At 32.9% G+C, this 19,125-nt stretch overlaps 1 protein-coding gene across 3 annotated transcripts in view; it reads right to left on the bottom strand.

Moving 5' to 3' along the window:
* The window catches only part of Nos (Nitric oxide synthase), a 37,823-nt gene extending 23,951 nt beyond the window's left edge, over positions 1-13,872 (bottom strand). For 2 of the 3 annotated variants that reach the window (XR_013030687.1, XM_076511325.1), the window contains exons 1-7: positions 13,807-13,872; positions 8,796-8,922; positions 7,854-7,996; positions 7,490-7,652; positions 5,123-5,214; positions 3,739-3,880; positions 1,250-1,389 (exon numbers count right to left, since the gene is read on the bottom strand). Coding sequence is in view for 2 of the 3 variants with exons in the window: in XM_076511325.1 (XP_076367440.1) it covers positions 1,250-1,389; positions 3,739-3,880; positions 5,123-5,214; positions 7,490-7,652; positions 7,854-7,996; positions 8,796-8,885 (770 nt within the window). In the remaining variant the exon portion in view is untranslated. The remainder of the gene's footprint in view (positions 1-1,249; positions 1,390-3,738; positions 3,881-5,122; positions 5,215-7,489; positions 7,653-7,853; positions 7,997-8,795; positions 8,923-13,806) is intronic. The other variant, XM_076511326.1, reaches the window with a different exon arrangement.
* Positions 13,873-19,125: the final 5,253 nt, after the last annotated feature.

Here is a 19,125-nt window from a genome sequence, read left to right as displayed (position 1 = left end):
AAACTGAGATAATTTCACTAGGAAAATCGCCACTATACTCTCTTTATCGCTTAATCTGTAGCCTAGATCTATCAAGCTAAAGTTTCGACTCGTATTTAATCTTCGACAGTAGCCTAGAACGTTCCACACACTACTATATATTATGATACGATAAAAATCATTCAAACAACCATTAAAACTCAGAAGTTTTTTTTTTTTATTTCGAATTTTCGCGCAAAGCTACACGAGGGCAATCTGCGCTAGTCATCCCTAATTTAGTGGTGTAAAACTAGAGGGAAGGCAGCTAGTTATCATTACCCGTTGCCAACTCTTGGACTACTCTTTTACTAACGAATAATGGGATTGACCGTTACATATAACGGCCCCACGGGTGAAAGGGCGAGTATGTTTGATGTAACGGGATTTCAAACCCGCGACCCTCGAATTACGAGTGGATCGCCATATCCACCTGGCTGTGCCAAGACGAAGGCTTTAGTAACATGAAACAATAATATAATGATCATAAATTCATAACTGTTAATGTACACAAAATATAATTCGTAAACAGTTATATAAAGAAACATGCGATGAGTCGTTGCTTCTGAAAGTAACTAAATTTAACACTCGCACGACATAAATAATAATTATCATATTAAATTTAAACGGAAACAGCCATGTATATCTAAAAATAAATACTTTTAGTTTTGAAATGTTTGTGTCAAAGCAATGCTCCAATGTGCTCCGTTAGTACTATGACCCTAGTTGTCATCCCTTTATTGTTTCAGTGATTCATACTAGTTATTATATTTAGTGAGTCGCTGGTTTAGATTAGTTTTATTTTTATCAACTTGTTAATTTACAATAGTTATTACTTTAATGAGTCACTGGTTTACACTAAGTTTTATCTTTATTGACTCGTTAATTTACAATAGTTATTATCTTTAGCAAGTCATTGGTTTAGATAAGGTTTTATCTTTATCGACTCGACAAACTACAATAGTTATTATGGTTAGCGAGTCGTACCCCGTTGATATAGCAGTAGGTCTACGGATTTACAAGCCTAAAATAAGGGGTTCGTTTTCCCGCGGTAGACACAGCAGATACCCCGAGATTGGGCTTTGCTATAAGAAAATCGTACAGATTTTAACGATTCATTAGTTTACACTAGGTCTTATCTTTATTGATCCATTAATTCGTATTGTTATTATTTTTAATGAGACTATACACTGAACATTCTTCTGTAATGATTGTTACAGAAGATAATTTATACCTTGGATGAGATAATGGTACCCGAAGAATCAGTTCTTCAGGAATCTCAAAAAACTTAGGATCTCGTCCGTTTGCAGACAGAACTAGTGGTAGAACGTCCCACTTCCCGCCTTTTCCTGTCCATCCCAGCTTCTGACAAAGCTGTAATGGAAACGTGAAGTTATGATTATGAACTCATCTATCAAACACTTTGTTTTTTAGGACAGAAAGATAGAAAGAACACTTTGTATAAGGTTTGTTTACTGCAGAGTGATATAGAAGAACACTCTGCATAAGGTTTGTTTACCTTAGAATGTTATACAGGGACACTTTTTGTATTAGGTTTGCTTACTGCAGAGTGGTATGGAAGAACACTTTTTCTCAGGTTTTTTTACTGCAGAATGCTGTTGGGAAACTTTGTATTAGATTTGTTTATTGCAGAACGCTACAGAGTGACACTTTGTATTAGACTTGTTTACCGCAGAATGGCACAAAAGAACACTTTTTCTCAGGATTGTTTACCACAGAATGATATAAATGGACACTTTTTCTCAGGTTTCTTTACCACAGAATTATAAGGACGGACACTTTGTTTTAGAATATTACATCGCAGAATCACACCAAGTGATACTTTTATCTCATGTTTGTATACGACAGAATGATATAGGCGACACTTATATCTTTGATTTTTATATCACCAAGGGCACTTTAATAAAATAATATACATGAACACTTATGTCTACAGTTTTTTATATCACAGAATGATTACAAAGAACACTTTGCCTCAGGTTTGTATACGGCAGGATAATATAGAGGGACACTTTTACCTTGTGTGTGTATGTGATGGAGTGATATAGTATTTGCTTGCCTTTCATATAAATTTGACTCTTTTTTTTCTGAATCCACCCTTTATATGGCTTATACTTTCATTCTAACTTACCTATTTTTTACATGCAATATATTTTAGATCAAATGACAATACTCTATGTTCTGACGAGCAGTTTCACACTTCTTTGACTTTGCAACTGTTTGAGAGAGTAGCTTATACAACTAAATATTTTGTACATGTAAAGTAATTGTCCACATATCCTACAAGGTGACTTGTAATATTTTTAGACACTGCATAACAGCTCATAGAATGGCTCTGAGTTTTTCTGGTACAAACTTTTAGCTCGTTGCTCCGTCATCTCTCGACCAATTTCAGACCTGATTACAGTTTTGGGTTCAATATTTCAAATTCTTTTGATTTATATACTTGCCCAAAGTCTCATAGGTTACTTTACTCTAATCCTGGCTAAAATAATTTCAATTTAAGGGTAGGCTGGCAGAAATCCTAATGAGTAATAAAACCGAATCGAGTATACGCACGCTCCAAGCTTGGTATTGCTGGCGCACAAAAATATAATTACTGAAAAGGAAGGGAAGGTCTTATAGATTAATTTACTTTAATTCTGCCTAAAAAACTTCAACAGCAGCGGCTATTGAGGATTATCAATTATATTCTATGCTTAAAAATGTTAATATATGTTTAAACTAAAATGGTCAGATGTTTTTCATTACATGTATCAAATAGTACAATAAAACTATTTTATAAAATAAATTATCTTTATCTTTCACAATGGTTAAACCTAAACACACTTCGTAAGTCTATCTAAGAAATTTGACTTTGATAATGCAAAAAGGAAGATAAAATTAGTCCTCACTTTTACCACTCTATCAATGATTATGTGTATAATCCATAACAGATAAAATACGTTTTAATAGTGTATATTATTTCAAAATTATCCAGAAAGTAAGGCTTTAGTAAAAGTGGAATTTGAACTCTAACTGTTATAGAAAATTATTGATACATACTTGGGGCTCTATGCCGATATACCACCACTAAGTTCAGACGATTCATTTATATTATGATTTACTTTTAACCAAGTGATGGGGAAAAGCAATACACAGTTAGAATTATAAAAAAACAATGGCGAAAAACTATTCATTTATATGCTACAGTTAGATCGATACTTACCAGCCAAATCTTGTTTGTTTTCAATTATCCTTGGTCTAATATATGTTTTGTCTTCTTATAAAGGAGAAAAAAAAAGACTAAAAATTATCTTAATATTTATTTCTTTTGATGTAAAGCAGCTACAGAATTGATGTTTCTAACATAAAATTAGGGAGTATAGATTTGTTTAAAAACAAAATAATAATGGGATTCTAGTGTTTGAGTCTCTTCGCTTTACCAGTTTGACAGGAATCACCACCATGCCGCCAGATATCCTTCCTGCTTCATAAAATTCTTTCATCAGTATAAAGTTTTAACGCTTTTCGACACGAGCTTGTGAGTAGGGAATCTAAAACGACATCTATTATGCTTGGAAGACCAATGAAACAAATTCGTCCAATACTTTAAAAAGTGTAATAAAGTCATTTCTATATACTGAAATAAGTTTGTTATTGACCCGTAATTGAGTTTTTGTCCGCAAAAGTTATGAAGGTTAACGCCACTTTCCCACCCACCTCAGTAAAGTCCACATTTGCCGGATCCCCTACGATGGAGTTATATGGTTTTCTGTAGCCTGCGTACTGAATCAGCTGCTTGTTCCATATCCGGAAATCATGTTGACTGTCTTTCCGTTGTGGAAATATTGTTATCGCAGATCTGGAGGTCATTGCAAGGAAGATGACAGAAGGTATAGTTGACAGAAATAACAAAGATTCTAAATTAAAGGGTTTAAAAATGGTGAAAACTCGCCACCCTCCTATTGTTTTCTCGTTATATCACTTTAGTAGTAAAATCTTAGTGAATTAGCACAATGTTCCTACTTAATGACTGAAGATTTTAAAATATCATGCAAAGAAAAGCGGGAAAATCCTTGTGAGATAGCAAATTATTTTTGTGGTTATGGTTTACTTTATTTATGAATTTTTAGTCACACTAAAACGGTAACTCATCTTCTAGTCGACCACGTTTGTTTTGAGTATACATGTATGCATTATGAAACTGACACCACACCCCTAGCGGTAACGTATAGATATTATCAATCTAGCAAAAAGTTTGTTTGTTTGTAATCAAGTAAAAAGCTACACAGTGGGCTATCTGTACTCTCCCCATAAGCTTCATAAACTGAGTCATGAGACAGTGAACGATATAGTTAGAGAATTATTGTTGTTTTTCACTCGATATTTTTATTAATAAATAAAAGTGATTTAGGAATATTATATTATTTATGTTTTCTTCTTTATGGGGAAAGAAGGATTATGTTTTATTCTTTTTTTCTGGCTCTTTCCCCTGATTCTTGTTTGTTTGTTTTTGAATTTCGCACAAACCTACTCGAGGGCTATCTGTGCTAGCCGTCCCTAATTTAGTTGTGTAAGACTAGAGGGAAGGCAGCTAGTCATCACCACCCACCGCCAACTCTTGGGCTACTCTTTTACCAACGAATAATGGGATTGACCGTCACATTATAACGCCCCCACGGCTGAAAGATTGAATATGTTTGGCGCGACGGGGATGCGAACCCGCGACCCTCAGATTACGAGTCGCACGCCTTAACACGCTTGGCCATGTCGGGCCCTCTCCTGATTCTATTATTTAAAATAATATTTTTATTTATGTTTTATTGTTCATTAACATTAGAATTAAATACTGGCCAGACAAATGTTTATTAATTGTGTTTTTAATAAGTGCTAAACTATTTTACATGTGTTGTTACAGTTTAAGAAATTTTAGCGGAGAGTTTTTTTTAGACCGTTACACCATAATTACCGCAGAAAGTCATACGTGCGTTATGTACTTATTGTTTCATTACATTGTCCTTCACACAAACAACTATTTGAACCTTGTCCTTTTAATCTATTTTAGAATTCCAGTTTCATACGTTAACGCTTTGTAAAGGTTTACCTGATGTTGCCTTTGTTGGTTCCATATTTGATGTGATTACAGAGAGCCTCAAACATTTCTTCTGCTGTTGTAACATATCGGGCGTCAAACACCTGTAAACGAGAAATAAAACTGCTTATGAATCTCTCAAAGAAGGTTTGTTTGTGTACTTAAGATTATGATACGAAGAAAGAAATTTGCCCTCTCAAGATATAATTTTTGCATAATATTTATCTGTGAAAACATAGTAAAGCTTAATTCCGTCTTTCTGGCATTGTTTCAAGGAACCCCACAGCCACTAATCCACTTTCTCAAACAGAAAATGTAAGACAGACTTAAATATATATTTTATGGAACTTCGTATTAGTGAACTAAAACATAGGTTGTCCGGAAATTACTAATTAAGATACTCTAAAGCTTACTAACATTACTGTATTTTATTTGATAGAAAATGTTCAGTTTTGTTGTCACATTTAATATACAAAAAGATGTCTCCTTCAAGGGTGGCTGTAATTTATATACAGTAACAATACAAAAAAGTCTCCTTCAAGAGTGACTGCAAGCTACACACAGTAGCAGTACAAAATATGTCTCCTTTAAGGGATGCTGTAAGTTATATAAAGAAGCAATAAAAAAGTATCTTTCAAGGGTGACTATAAGTTATATACAGTAGCAGTACAAATTTAGTTACACTTTTTTAAAATACGGCATATACAAAGTTACTCGGAAATATTTATTTATTCAAAAAATATAGGCTCCCTTCTGTCTCTATATAATGAAATAGTGTCTCTATTTCATTTGGTAGAACACTCGTCTAACATGAAATAGGTCTCAAGTTCGTACCTAAACCAAAGGACTAATAAACAAATTTAAAATTATCTCTAGAAAGATTAACATCCGACAAGTGGTCATCCCAGGACACTGAGATAAGCCTCAAGGACGAGCCTTGTTTATGAGAGGGAAAGAATGTAATAATTTGAGTTGTTACAAAAGAGCCTCACTAACAGTTATTGGTGGGATAAATTTTATCGCAGTTGGTAGTACATTTTTCTTGCTTATAAATGGCCTGAGTTGAGATCCTGATTGTGAACGATGTTTCATTTTCATTTAAATAGATATTGAATTTGACACAGAACGTCAGTCAAGATGGCGGCATCTAGTATGGGATCCTTTTCCTAACTAAGGCTTTGAACTGGTTCTATTTGACAAATAGAACTGAGCTTAGGATGTATTATCTATATAAATGACTTCTTTATGTTCTTATGGATATGTTCACAATTCTATAATAATGATAAACGATAAGATTTCCTCCCCTCCCCCCCAAAAAAGGAAAACATCCCCTACTTTTCCCTGTTGTCATGACCATGTTTTTAGTGGTGTCCATAAAGAAAAGGGTATGGAAAACAATTTTTTTAGCCTTTTTTTGAAGGAAAGGGGAAAAGGAAATTATGGGAGAAAACAAGAAATGAAAACCTGATGTAGTTGGAGTTAGGTTATCAGTAGTTCTATTTCACTTTCCCTAGCTATAACACAACTAAACAGTGTTGAATATGGGGTACGATCCTTCTGTATCTTTTAAAACATTCAGTGTCATGCTATGATATATATATTAACATAATCAGCTATAGTGTATTCTCACTGTCCAATGTTCCATATTAACATAATATAGCTTTTAATAAAAAAAAACAGTTTTGAATTACAGCCAACACGATATTTAAGCAAACAGAAATTAGTTTTGATTTATAACCATCACAACATTTAGAATATAGGGTTTTTTATAATCAGTGCAATATTTAGATATATAAAAATTAGTTTGATTTATAATCAACAAGCCATTTAGATAAACAGGTTAGTTTTATTTTACAATCAACATGATATTTAAATACAGCTACAGAAAGTAGTTTTGATTTGTAGCCAACATGGCATTGAGACACATAAAAGTTAGTTTTGACTTATAATTAACACGATATTTAGACATTTAGAAGTTAGTTTTGTTACATAGCTGTCACGACATTTAGATAGATAAAAGTTATTTTTGATCTGTAATCAACATGACATTCAGATATTTATAAATTAGTTTTTATTTGTTGCCAACACGATATTTAGATACGATTATTTCAAATAGTGTTGGGTAATCAGTTCGAGGAGGTTTGAGAGAAAGAGTCCTTGCAGACTTATATGGAGGATGGACACTCGTACATCCAAAGCCTCAAGTACTCTCAACAAAAACCTTAAAAATCCAACACACAAAACTAATTACAGCTGTCTTCACATTTTAAATTTCCAAAGTTTTCACAATTAAAAGAATGATTTGACACAAATAAAAAAGGTCGTTTTCACCAAAGTTTTGTCGCAACAAAAACTTTGATATTGGTGAACATTCTTAACCTGTAACTTGGACCACTGAATTCGTCCTATACAACGAGGAGCGTTTCGCCAAGCTAATTTAGCTCCATAGAACAACTCTGTTTCTCGAAGCTCATACGTGCCACGCCCCTCAGTTTCGACTAAAACTTCACTCCATCGCTCTTCGTGAACACGAGACTTAAACCTGAAAAAAGAATTAAAGGGTGAAACGAGCGAAACAACGGAATCGTTTTAGGTCTTGAATAAATGTATTATTCAATACCTAAATATTAATTTGCTACTTACACGACTTAATAATTTTTAGGAAAGTCTGTATAACTTGTCATAAAATGCTCTACTGTAGATAGTCATGGTGTTGTACGCCATTCTTCAACAATCAATATACCTTTTAATACTCCTATAATACTGGTCAAGAAACTGTTTTGCGTGTTTAAGTATTTCTTCTTTTGAACGTGGTGAGCCAGACTCTTTGGTAGAGTGCGTTGCCATCAATGATCCCATACACGTAGAAGTATTACAAGGCATCGACTGAGAAAAGAAAGACACAAAAAAGTTCTAATTGTGTCCATTCTACCTATAAAACTCACTCCATAACATTTGATGGATATAATAATTTTCTTTTAACTTATACAGAACATTTCCTAGTTAAATGAAAAGATTTGTAAAACGTTTAGAACTGGAAATCTCTACTGAATTTACTGTTTAAAACTGTAGCACAGCGACTTTTAGCATTTATTAGAACCTCAAAGCATCTTCGCTTCTCACATTTTCTAAGGACAGTTTAAACACACAGATTGCTTGTATTTAATGTTATAATATCCAAACATAGTAACTACCATTATAATTCTAGCATCCAAAGTTATTAAGCACACTCAATGTTTTAGTATCCATCACTGTTAGTTTCTCTCAGTACCTTTGTACCTAGTAACCACAGTTTCTAGATACTCACAGTGTTCTACTACCAACATCCTTTAGTTATTTTGAGTACCAATAGTTCTGAGTATTATAGTGTCTATAATTCGTTGTATTTAAACTATTCCCAGTAACCATGGTAATTGTATGCTGACACTAATAGTTATCAGTTGCTATGAGTTTCCTACTATCCATATCTCCCTGTTGTCTAATTTCCTTGCTCGTACAATCTTTAATTTATACTAAGACTTGAAAGACTGACGCAATGTTGGCCATCTAATGTTCGTTGTATCTTTTTTTTGCCTTGAATACCCAAATATCCATAATGTTTGACTAATCTAGATGGATAAAAAACAAGACAAGAGACTTAAATGGGTATTACAAAGAGAGCTTTATTTTTATAAATAACATGTACCTCTGTTGCTGATAAATGGATACTGTCAACTGACACGTGGCCTGTCGAGATGTTACGCAGACACACGGGTTTCTCCCCTGAAGGATGCATCTTGTTTGGTCTCTTTCCCTGTTCTTCGGCCACTGAACTAAACACAAAAAATGGGTGTGTGACAAAATTACGAATATAAAGAATGTTGTGAGAACATATGAGATAAAAAATTAATACGTTAATTGATAAGAAACTAAATTTATCAACAAATTTTGTAACACCACTCTGATCTTTATTTTCAATACGCGTACGTGTGAAGTTAATATACAGTGGCTCTATGTTTTTGTAATTATTGTCTTTTTACCACAATATTTTTTAACTTTTTCGCTCACAAATGCATAGTAAATTTTCTTTGTTTGTTGAACTTTTTATAAAGCTACTCAAGGACTATCTATGCTCGCTGTTCCTAAGATTGAAGTGATAGACCAGAGAAAAAGTAGCTAGTTAACGCCAATCATTGTCATCTCTTTGGCTACTCTTTGCTATTGAACAGTGAGATTGACCATCAAATTATAATGTCCTCAAGGCTGAAAAGGGTGAACATGTTCAACGATGAGATTCAGCCTCAAATATTGCGATTCGAAAGACCTAATGGTCAGACAATACTAGCTACCCCTTTAGACCTATCTCTGAGTAACCAGTGAGTTTATCACCGACTTTCTGAATCGGGTTTAAAGATATTACTCAGTGATTGGTTTGTTTTACATTTCATACAAAGTTACTCAAAGGCAACTAGCCCTAGCCCTTCCTAATTTAGTAGTGACAGATAGAGGAAGAGCAACTAATCAACACCACCCACTGCAAACTCATAGGCTGTATTTTACCAAGAAAAATGGAATTTACAGTCACATAACAACGTGATGGTGTGGGCAAATAAATATCTTTATTCAAATCTAGTTTTCTAGTATGAAACTTTTTCTGATTTTAAATTATATATTTTTAGTTCTTTGTTTTTTTATTCATCAGTATGTGAAAATTATTAATCGAATTCATATCTTTTAAATCTTTGTTTTCTTCTATTTGCCGGTTACTTAAGGCTGAAATAAATATCACTGGAGTGATTGTCTAACTATTTTAATGACGAACCGCTTCAAGAAGTTTGTTATAGAAACAAACTAGACTAGATCACATGTAAAAGAACATCATCATACGGTTTTGAAGAAATGCAACAATCGGTATATAACAGCAGAAATATTTACTTGTTATAAATAGTGATTCTCTAAGTATCAAAAATGGAGTCATGACGTTTTCACACAGCCACCAACTCAGGAAGATTTCCATGAAAAACAATGAATGGCTTTGAATTGAATTTCGCGCAAAGTCTCACGAGGACTACCTGCACTGGACGTTCCTAATTTAGCAATAAAAGAGTAGCCAGAAGACAGCTAGCCATCATCTTTCACTGCAAACTGTGGCTATTCTTTTACCAATGATTAGTGAGAGCGAGCGTATTTGGAAGAACGGGATTCGAACCCTCAATCCTCATACTACGAGTCAAGCTCTCTAAGAAATGTGGTATAAGCCTTTATGAACTAGCAACATATATAATATTTGTTTAGTATGCAATATCAAAATTACTAACTGCACTTTTAAGGATTTACATTTTCTAGTTCATGGCTTAGATAACAACTAATATCCAGTTCCTTAACACAATTCCAAATTTCCATTGCTTTCTACATTACGTTTTAGTTAAAACAATTAATGCATTACTTACACAGTTACCATCCACTGCATTACAGTTTAATGCATTGGAATTTTTTAGCACGAGACCATACGCATTCTGACCTAAATGTAACGTTGGATAAGAATATTCAACCATTTTTAAGTTTCCGTAGGCCTCACTAGTAGCCTCTTTCTTTCTAAACGCTTACGTTTAGCATGTCATCTTCATAAACTAAACTCTACCATTCTTTCTTATAAACACAATAAACACAATGGCATAGCTGAAACACATGTGAAACGAATATTACAAGGTAATTCAAATTAATAAATGCCAAACTCGATCTATGTAATATTTTTCATATGTGTATACTGACTTTTGACTTGTAGTATGAAAAAACGTTCTTGATGGAATACGAAATAATTTCAAACGAATAATTTCTAATCCTGAAAGGCTTTTTATTTAAGATGTGTATAGAACTTAATAAGAAATAGATTTAGATATTTTAATATCAGTTTATAGAATATTTGTTTCAAAGAATTTTTCACAAAAAATAAAAAAATTAGAGATTAGACAAAAATGTAAAAGTGAAACCTATGTGTTTGAAAACAAAGGATCCGACCTATATTTTAAATTAGTCTTTCCAGGATGTGAAAGAAAAGCTTCCAGAAAATGATTTTTCCCTCGACGGGTCAGTAGTAAGGTTACAGATTTATAACAATAAATTAAAAAAGTACAAATATCCCAAAGTGTAGCTAAAAAACAATATCTTAACGAATTATATTGAGATATAAAATTAGGAATAGAAATTTTGTTTATTTTCACAAACATAAAAGCTCATTATTTAAGTAATTTGAACAACTGAGGCGTTTCAAAGAAATATAAAATTGAATCAAAGTATATTCTTTTATTTTGAGAGCTTCTAGAAACTCCAACAAAGGTTGTTGAGCTAACTTTTAAGTTAATCTACGAATCTGAAGATTAGACTGATTAAAAAATATTATTTTACCCCATACCACCGAGTGTTTTAGTCATTTCAAAATAAATGTTATAGAAAGTCCACAGAAGTCTGTTTTGCAAATTTATAATTCTGATATAAATTTGTTCATGGACAGATATGTGTTTAAATGAAAACAGAAATACTTGATAAGTCTTAACAAAAGTAATACAAAAATGGTTATCCCAGATTTTTCATGACACACCGCCAGGGAGCGTTACAGGTATATTGACTTCAGGCAATAGAGAATAGGGTAGAGACAATAATGTCACCTGAAAGTGTTATTTGAAGGTGTTGCCATCATGCAATGACATCACCACAAAGGATATGCTGCTAGGCTGCCATGAAAGGCAAACACGACCTCTATGAAATGAGCCAACATAGCTAGGTTTAATACAGACAGTATAAATCACTAATTCGGTCCCAGTAGCATGTCTATGAACTTACAATGCTAGAAACCAGATTTTGATACCCATGGCAGACAGAGCACAGATAGCCTATTGTGTAGCTTTGTGTTTAACTATATACAAACACTAATGTATTAATTCCATATTATCGTATTTCCTATGGAAACTGTCCTGAAAGGATACTTACGTAAATTTCATGCAATGACTCAAAACTTACTGTTTTAGTTTTTCTTTATGATATCCATATAATTTGACAAAATAATTCATATACACATGGACCCAGCATGACCAGGTAGTTAAGGTACTCGACTCATAATCTTAGAGTCGCGGGTTCGAATGCCCGTCACACCAAACGTGTTCGCCCTTTCAGTCGTAGGGGCGTTATAACGTTACTGTCAACCACACTATTCGTTGGTAAAAGAGTAGCCTAAGAGTTGGCAGTGGGTAATGATGACTACTAACTGCCTTTCCTTTAATCTTACACTTAGGGCTGGTTAGCACAGATAGTCGTCGTGTAACTTTGTGTGAAATTCAAAAACAAACAATGACTCCGGTGGGATATCCTTATCGTGGCTGTAATGTTGGAAGCCATCTGGACCATCAGAGAACAAAACCTTTGTCCACTTTCCTACGTCCCATGTTTGGTACTTCTTAGCAAAGTTCAACCAAGCTGTTTCGTGATGTGGAAGTAGGCGTGGCCTTTGAAAACGTTTACGGTTTTTAAAGCCTTTCTCTAGTAGATGCTGTCTTATTGTTCTTGAGCTGTATTCTCGTCTGTACGGGTCTTAATCTGGTTCGACGATCGGCTGGTGTATTGCCGTATAACCCGTCGAATTCTCCTGCTCAACGCCGGCGAAATTTCTTGGACTGATCACTTGAACTTCTCGTTCCGTATCCATCAGGGTCTTTTAAGAAATTTGCAACAGCAGTTTTACTACGCCAAATCTCACCAGCGACGGCACGTTGAGAGAGACTTTGCTTTTGCAGCTCGACAATTCTGCCACGTTCAAACTCTGTCAACTTTTTAACCTTTGTCATGTTTTTCCCAATGTAACACAGGAGATGTCAGTCGGAGATGCTGACAACGCTAATGCTTGAACACAAATGACTAAATTTGGTTACGTCTTTACCGATTAACGCTTCGTTTCAGTATGGTCTTAAACTTTTGACCAGTTGGTATTTAGGCTAATTTCATAGTGTTTACATTTTCCCTATTAAATGCTAAAAAGGTTTTTATTTTTATTTTCCCTTTTCTTATTTTCATCTTTCGAAGTTCTACTCAAATAAGTGGTTGAGTCTAACGACGCAAAATGCATATTTTTTCTTTATGTTCATTGGCCTTAAGATTTTGGCCAGCAGTGTATATTTATTTGTGTTACACGTATTATACGAAGATGCATAATGTTACTAAAAGCTGTATAGAAATTTTAATGTGCATTTAATGATAAGTTGTACAGACAATTTCTATATATTTTCATAGGACAACATACAGGTTTCCGCATGTGTAATCATATTTTTCTTTTACCCGTGTTTCCATAGAATGATAATGTTATTAATACATTAAAGTTAGTTTTGAATTCTTTTTACCATACTTAATGTTTCAATAATTATTGAATAAGACAAGAAATCACGTTTGTATGATTCAGTACACAATCAACATTTGCTGATTATAGTTGCTATATTTAAATATAGTTTTAGCATTTATTGCCTTAAAAGTGATCTAAAAACATTAATTTCAACAAGACAGTCGTTGCAGTATACATATTAATTAAATGAGGTTGAGTAAATAATTTGTTATCCTAAAAAAGACGCTTATTTAAATATCATGCAATAATTTAAAACTTATTAGGTCAATCATAATTTAATATATCTATTAATTCGTTGGCTACAACTAAAGATAATAAATGATTGACTTACTTACTGTTTATTGTTCCAATTTCTACTGAAATATTGAGACTGTGTTATAAAACAAACAGTTTGAATACTGATGTCAAGCGAGCTAAGCTCTGAGTGTTAGAAAAGATAAGGTTTGTCACGTGGCTACATTGGAAGTGTAGATAAAGAAAAGGAAGATATATAAAGGAGAGAAAGGTCCAGTGTTTGTATGAATCAAGTTTAGCACAGTCGGAAGTGTTTGTTATTCAACGTCATTGACTAGTTCAATAAACTTTGTTTTTTGGGTTATATGCGTCAAGATCAGAAAACGTTTCTGAAAGCAAAATAATATCTGACTCACGATAAAGAGACTAAAAACGTTTATTAAAATAAAAAACAATTATAATACATTGTAGAAATCTATATACTTACATTATTTTAATATTTAAAATAAACTGTTGAAACTCTATATAAATTTAATTTTCACTTTATGAAACACTAAAAGTGTTTGTTGATGCATTTATACATTTTTTGTATTCGATTGGACTTTGGAACAATGGTATGTTTAGATTTCCACCACTAGAAACTGGATAAGGATAATTTGTTGCCTTTATGTATTTATATTATACTTAGTACTGAAAATAAATAGTTCAAACTGAATAGTCATATACTTTCTAAATAAATTTAATGTTCACTATACTTGAACTATAGTTTTTCTATGTCACTGAATTTAAAAATAAATAAATACTCAACTCATGCAGTTCTGCTACATGGAAGAAAGAATGATGAACCAGGTGGAGAAACGTATATACAAGATAGATAGGAAGACAGATAACTGTGCTGATAGATAAATAGCCATATGTGTTGTATAAACACAGAATGACAGAGTTACAGAGAGACAGATGTACAAGATATACAGACAGACAATGTACTGTAAGACGGCTACAAATGTTGTATAAATAGAGAAATGGAATGATGGAGAAAGAGACATAAAAGATAAATAGAAAAACACATAACTGTGCTGGTAGTAAGACAGCCAAATATGTTGTATAAACATAAAATTAAAGAGTTACAGGAGACAAACATTCAATGTACATATAAACACTTATAATGGAGAACTGTTTACACTTTAGTGATTATTTGAAGTGCATCACGTGAGATAGTAAACGGAATGTTATGTATAGTTATTACTGAAAGTGCACCATGCATTATTGAAGATATAGAGTTAAATAGATTTATTGTTAAAGGTGTTCTCTGTGTGATAGAATATGTAAATTTATATAATATTATTATTAAAAGTGTGCCAAGTGTGGTGGAAGATGAAGAGTTTTGTACAGTTATTATATTATATTATATTATATTATATTATATTATATTATATTATATTATATTATATTATATTATATTATATTATATTATATTATATTATATTATATTATATTATATTATATTATATTATATTATATTATATTATATGTGTGATGCCAATGGAAAGTTATGTGAAGTAATTGCAAGTCTATTAATTGGTGGTCCTACAACCCAAAGTAAATCCATATAATTATTTTGATTTTGAATGTCATTAAATGTTTAAAATATCCCTACCAGAAAATTATAAATATACATCATCTGAAGCAACATCTTTTTTATTTGAGTATATGAATACTTTGTTGTATACATTTCCTAAGAGCGATCAATTTTACGTAGCATCACACTATCTATTTACGCCACACAATATCAAATGATAGTTTGATATAACCAATTCCACTTTGACTTTATATCGGCCGCTAGTTTGCATATTTAAAATCGTTTTAATATGATATAGTTAACTCTTGATACATATATATATATCCAGTTGATACAAAAAGTTAATGCCGTATATTTTTTCATTACCTTTATAATTTATTTATTGTTGCATAAATTTATTTCTCCAAGCGCTTACAAGGTGGTAAAATGTTGGTTTCCAGTGGTTAATTTAATTTACGTCTTTAATGTCGTATGTGAAAGTAAACTCCAGAGAAGAGATAGCGTTTAATCTACAAGAAGGACGACGTTTCTATCTATTATCAGTTTGATCTATCTAAAGTATTCTGTGATGTAGAAAACTATTTTATCTCTATTACTGGTATAGAATACTTCACAAACTTTATGGAACTGGAGTTTTCGTCTTAAACATCATCTTATGTGCTGTCGGCTTAACTGCCAGATCAAATATAGTAATCTCTAATTTTGACCTACTGACCAAAATGAAGGAAGCTAGCCGGCACAAAAGCTTTGTTGGGTTCGTTTATTTGAATAACGTAATTGACTGTCACTTTTATAACACGCCTATATCTAGTAGTGCGGAGTGTGTTACCGGCGTCACGGCTCGAACAGTTAACCACTAAATCTCCCCGTCACACCAAATATGCTCGCCCTTTCAGTCATGGGGGCGTTATTATGTTACGATCAACCCCACTATACGTTGGTAAAAGAGTAGCCCAAGAGTTGGCGGTGAGTAGTGATGACTAACTGCCTTCCCTCTAGTCTTACACTGTTTAATTAAAGACGACTAGCGCAGATAGCCTTCGTGTAGCTTTGCGCGAAATTCAAAACAAACCAAACCACTAAGTCATGAGTCACTCCTATCTCCATGTGTTTAATTCTGAATCAATTTACTCCTACTAACGAAACAGTAATTTGGGGGCACGTAATGCTCTAAGAACACATTCTAAAGTTAAAAAGAAGAATAACAACTCTCTAAAATATTTTACATATTGCATTCTGCTGTCACTTGCGTACTCCTTTTCTTATGGGCAAGCAGCTAATGCAGTTCTTATCTTATTATTATTATATATCTTAGGAGGAAGTTCTAACGTTCACAAATTCAGGCACTTAGGTCACTTTACTCTGCCTTTCTTTGTTACGCTCAGCTTTTTCATCCATATCTAGTGATTCTAGTAAGAGCTGCTCAGCCAATGACATTACCATTTACATCCATGTATAGTGAGCTTAGTAAGTGCTCCACCAATGACATTATCACTAACTCAGTTAACTTCACTCAGAAGCTGTGTGGTCTCCGATATCCCGTTTCTACTTACGACGTACCTGGTGTTCCACCTTCCCTAATGTTACGAGTTCTATGAACAACATTCGACCATCTATATCTGTTCTGTTTTGGTTTTTAGGCTAGCTAGCACTGTTTTTTTTTTTATTTTACTTAACAACGCTGATAGATTGTCAGAGAGTAATAAAATACCTCTGCTTTTTACTTCAGCACTGAAGTCAAACTTATGTCCTCGTTTCGACCAACGTCAGAAAGTCATTACAGTCTTACAGTACCTCTTCTTGTTTACGTCACCGCTGTGTGAAAGTTACACATGTGGTCCTTGTGTAGTGTTTCGCTGAAAAGTCAAACAAATACTGTAAGTTTGATCCCATGGTGGCGAGTTCATCTCACTGCTTTAAATCCTTTGTAAATAAAGTCATGTAAGCATCGTATTTCGAAATATTAAAATGTAATAACTTATTAACGGCTTCCAGTTCGTTTGCTTCGAAATCTATATATGTTAGCAGAATGTATCGAAATTCGACAAAATTTATAAAGTTGCAATAGTTCACTCACTTCACACTTTTATCTAATCACACAAAATTAAATATTTAGCCGTTATGATACGCTCTTTCTAAAAGTTATTTTAAAACTAAAAACCATCTCCAGTAATGTTTGTATTGTGAGTACTTTCAATATTTTCAATTATTCATTCCTGTTTATGCACTTGTTAACAGTAGAATGACATTATAACACACTCTCTTTCAATAGTTTCAATGAGTCATCCACGTTTTTACACTTTTCGGTAAAATTCTGAGAACTTAACAAAATACTGAATGTACATACAATTTTATAAAATTATCTATCAAACTATTCAAAATTCAAATAAAAACAAAACATGTTTATGTATTTTATTCCAAATATAAAAATGTAACATGTTTTTAGCATAGAAACGACATAAACAGTGCTCTGGAAATCGGCTTTTAACAACTGTTTTGATAGTACAGCGTTACATAAAATATAAATTGAGAATTTTGCAGTAGGGAAAGGCTTTGTGTTAAATTTTAACAACACACACATACACATAAACGTTCATGTACCAATAACAGTCGTTTTTAGTTGGCCTCAAACCTAAACATATAATTTTGTATCTGCATTTCAGTTTAACTTTTTTACTTTATTACGCAATGGATGAACAGACATCCATTTTAAAACGTTATATCATTCTGCTTGTACAATGTGTCGAAATTCGATAAAATGTATAACTGTGGTATTTCAAGCCTAGGTTTAAAACTAAAGACTAACGTTGATTACAATTTTTTTAATATTTTAACCTTCAGGTATATAACTTTTTAACCGATTAAACGACCACACCCTGGATAGAGCTACCTAGAGCTAACCGTAAGCACCCTCTATATTGATCTAATCATATTGAACGAATTATCATATGCACACAGACAAAAGTGGGATACTAATAATAATTTTTAACAAATATTGAAAAGTAATTCATTTAAACTTTAAATTTATTCTGTCGAAAGAAACACCAAACATGTAAAATTAAATTTTTATGACGTTTTCTCAAATTAAAATCAAATTTCAAGGCACTGAAGTCCTTATTGACCTTATTGTTTAAATTGACCTTATCAGTCAATTTAAACAACAATAAAGTTCAAAGCTATGAAAAGTACAGACAGCATGAACAAAGTAAAATCGATCAGTTGACGACAGCATGTTCCTGAAATAGCGTTGACCAAATAGTACTTAAATCCTGCTATTGAAAATTAAATAGGAATATTTCATTAAATATAAGCCTTGACAATATAATATTGTCATTTCAAAGAGTACGCAACAGTTGGTAGAATTTAAGAAAAGTGTTGCGTACTCTTTAAAAATCGACGAGCCCCCCAAAATGAGCCAAGCCCTCCTCAGCCCCCCAATATTGTTACCTACATATATTTATAAAATATGGAAAACACAATTGTCGTTGTTGCTTAACAATTAACATCAAAGAGACATGGATCTGTAGAACTCAACGTCTTCATTAAGACGGAAGTATGTGCCATGCGTCCCATAGCAACGTACTGAATGCACTGAAACTCATGCGCTGTATTGCCGCTCCCTGTGTAATGCCATTCTATCTTGAGCTTTGACGAAGATTAGACAACCACGTTGATTTCAAGTTACAAAAGATCATCAAGGATTTTACTTGATAAACCAAAGGTTTCACAGGTATTTACCCATTAATTTCATTTATCTTTTATTGAAAAGTAAAACATAGCATGCAGTTTGTAACCAGTTTAGTGGCCATAGAAAAGCTACTGCAGCATGCCTCTGCA

This window comes from Tachypleus tridentatus, chromosome 7 (assembly GCF_004210375.1).
Source record: "Tachypleus tridentatus isolate NWPU-2018 chromosome 7, ASM421037v1, whole genome shotgun sequence".
Classification (NCBI taxonomy): domain Eukaryota; kingdom Metazoa; phylum Arthropoda; class Merostomata; order Xiphosura; family Limulidae; genus Tachypleus; species Tachypleus tridentatus.
The sequence above is the reverse complement of the archived record's forward strand: the minus strand, read 5'-3'. Positions and strand labels throughout refer to the sequence as shown.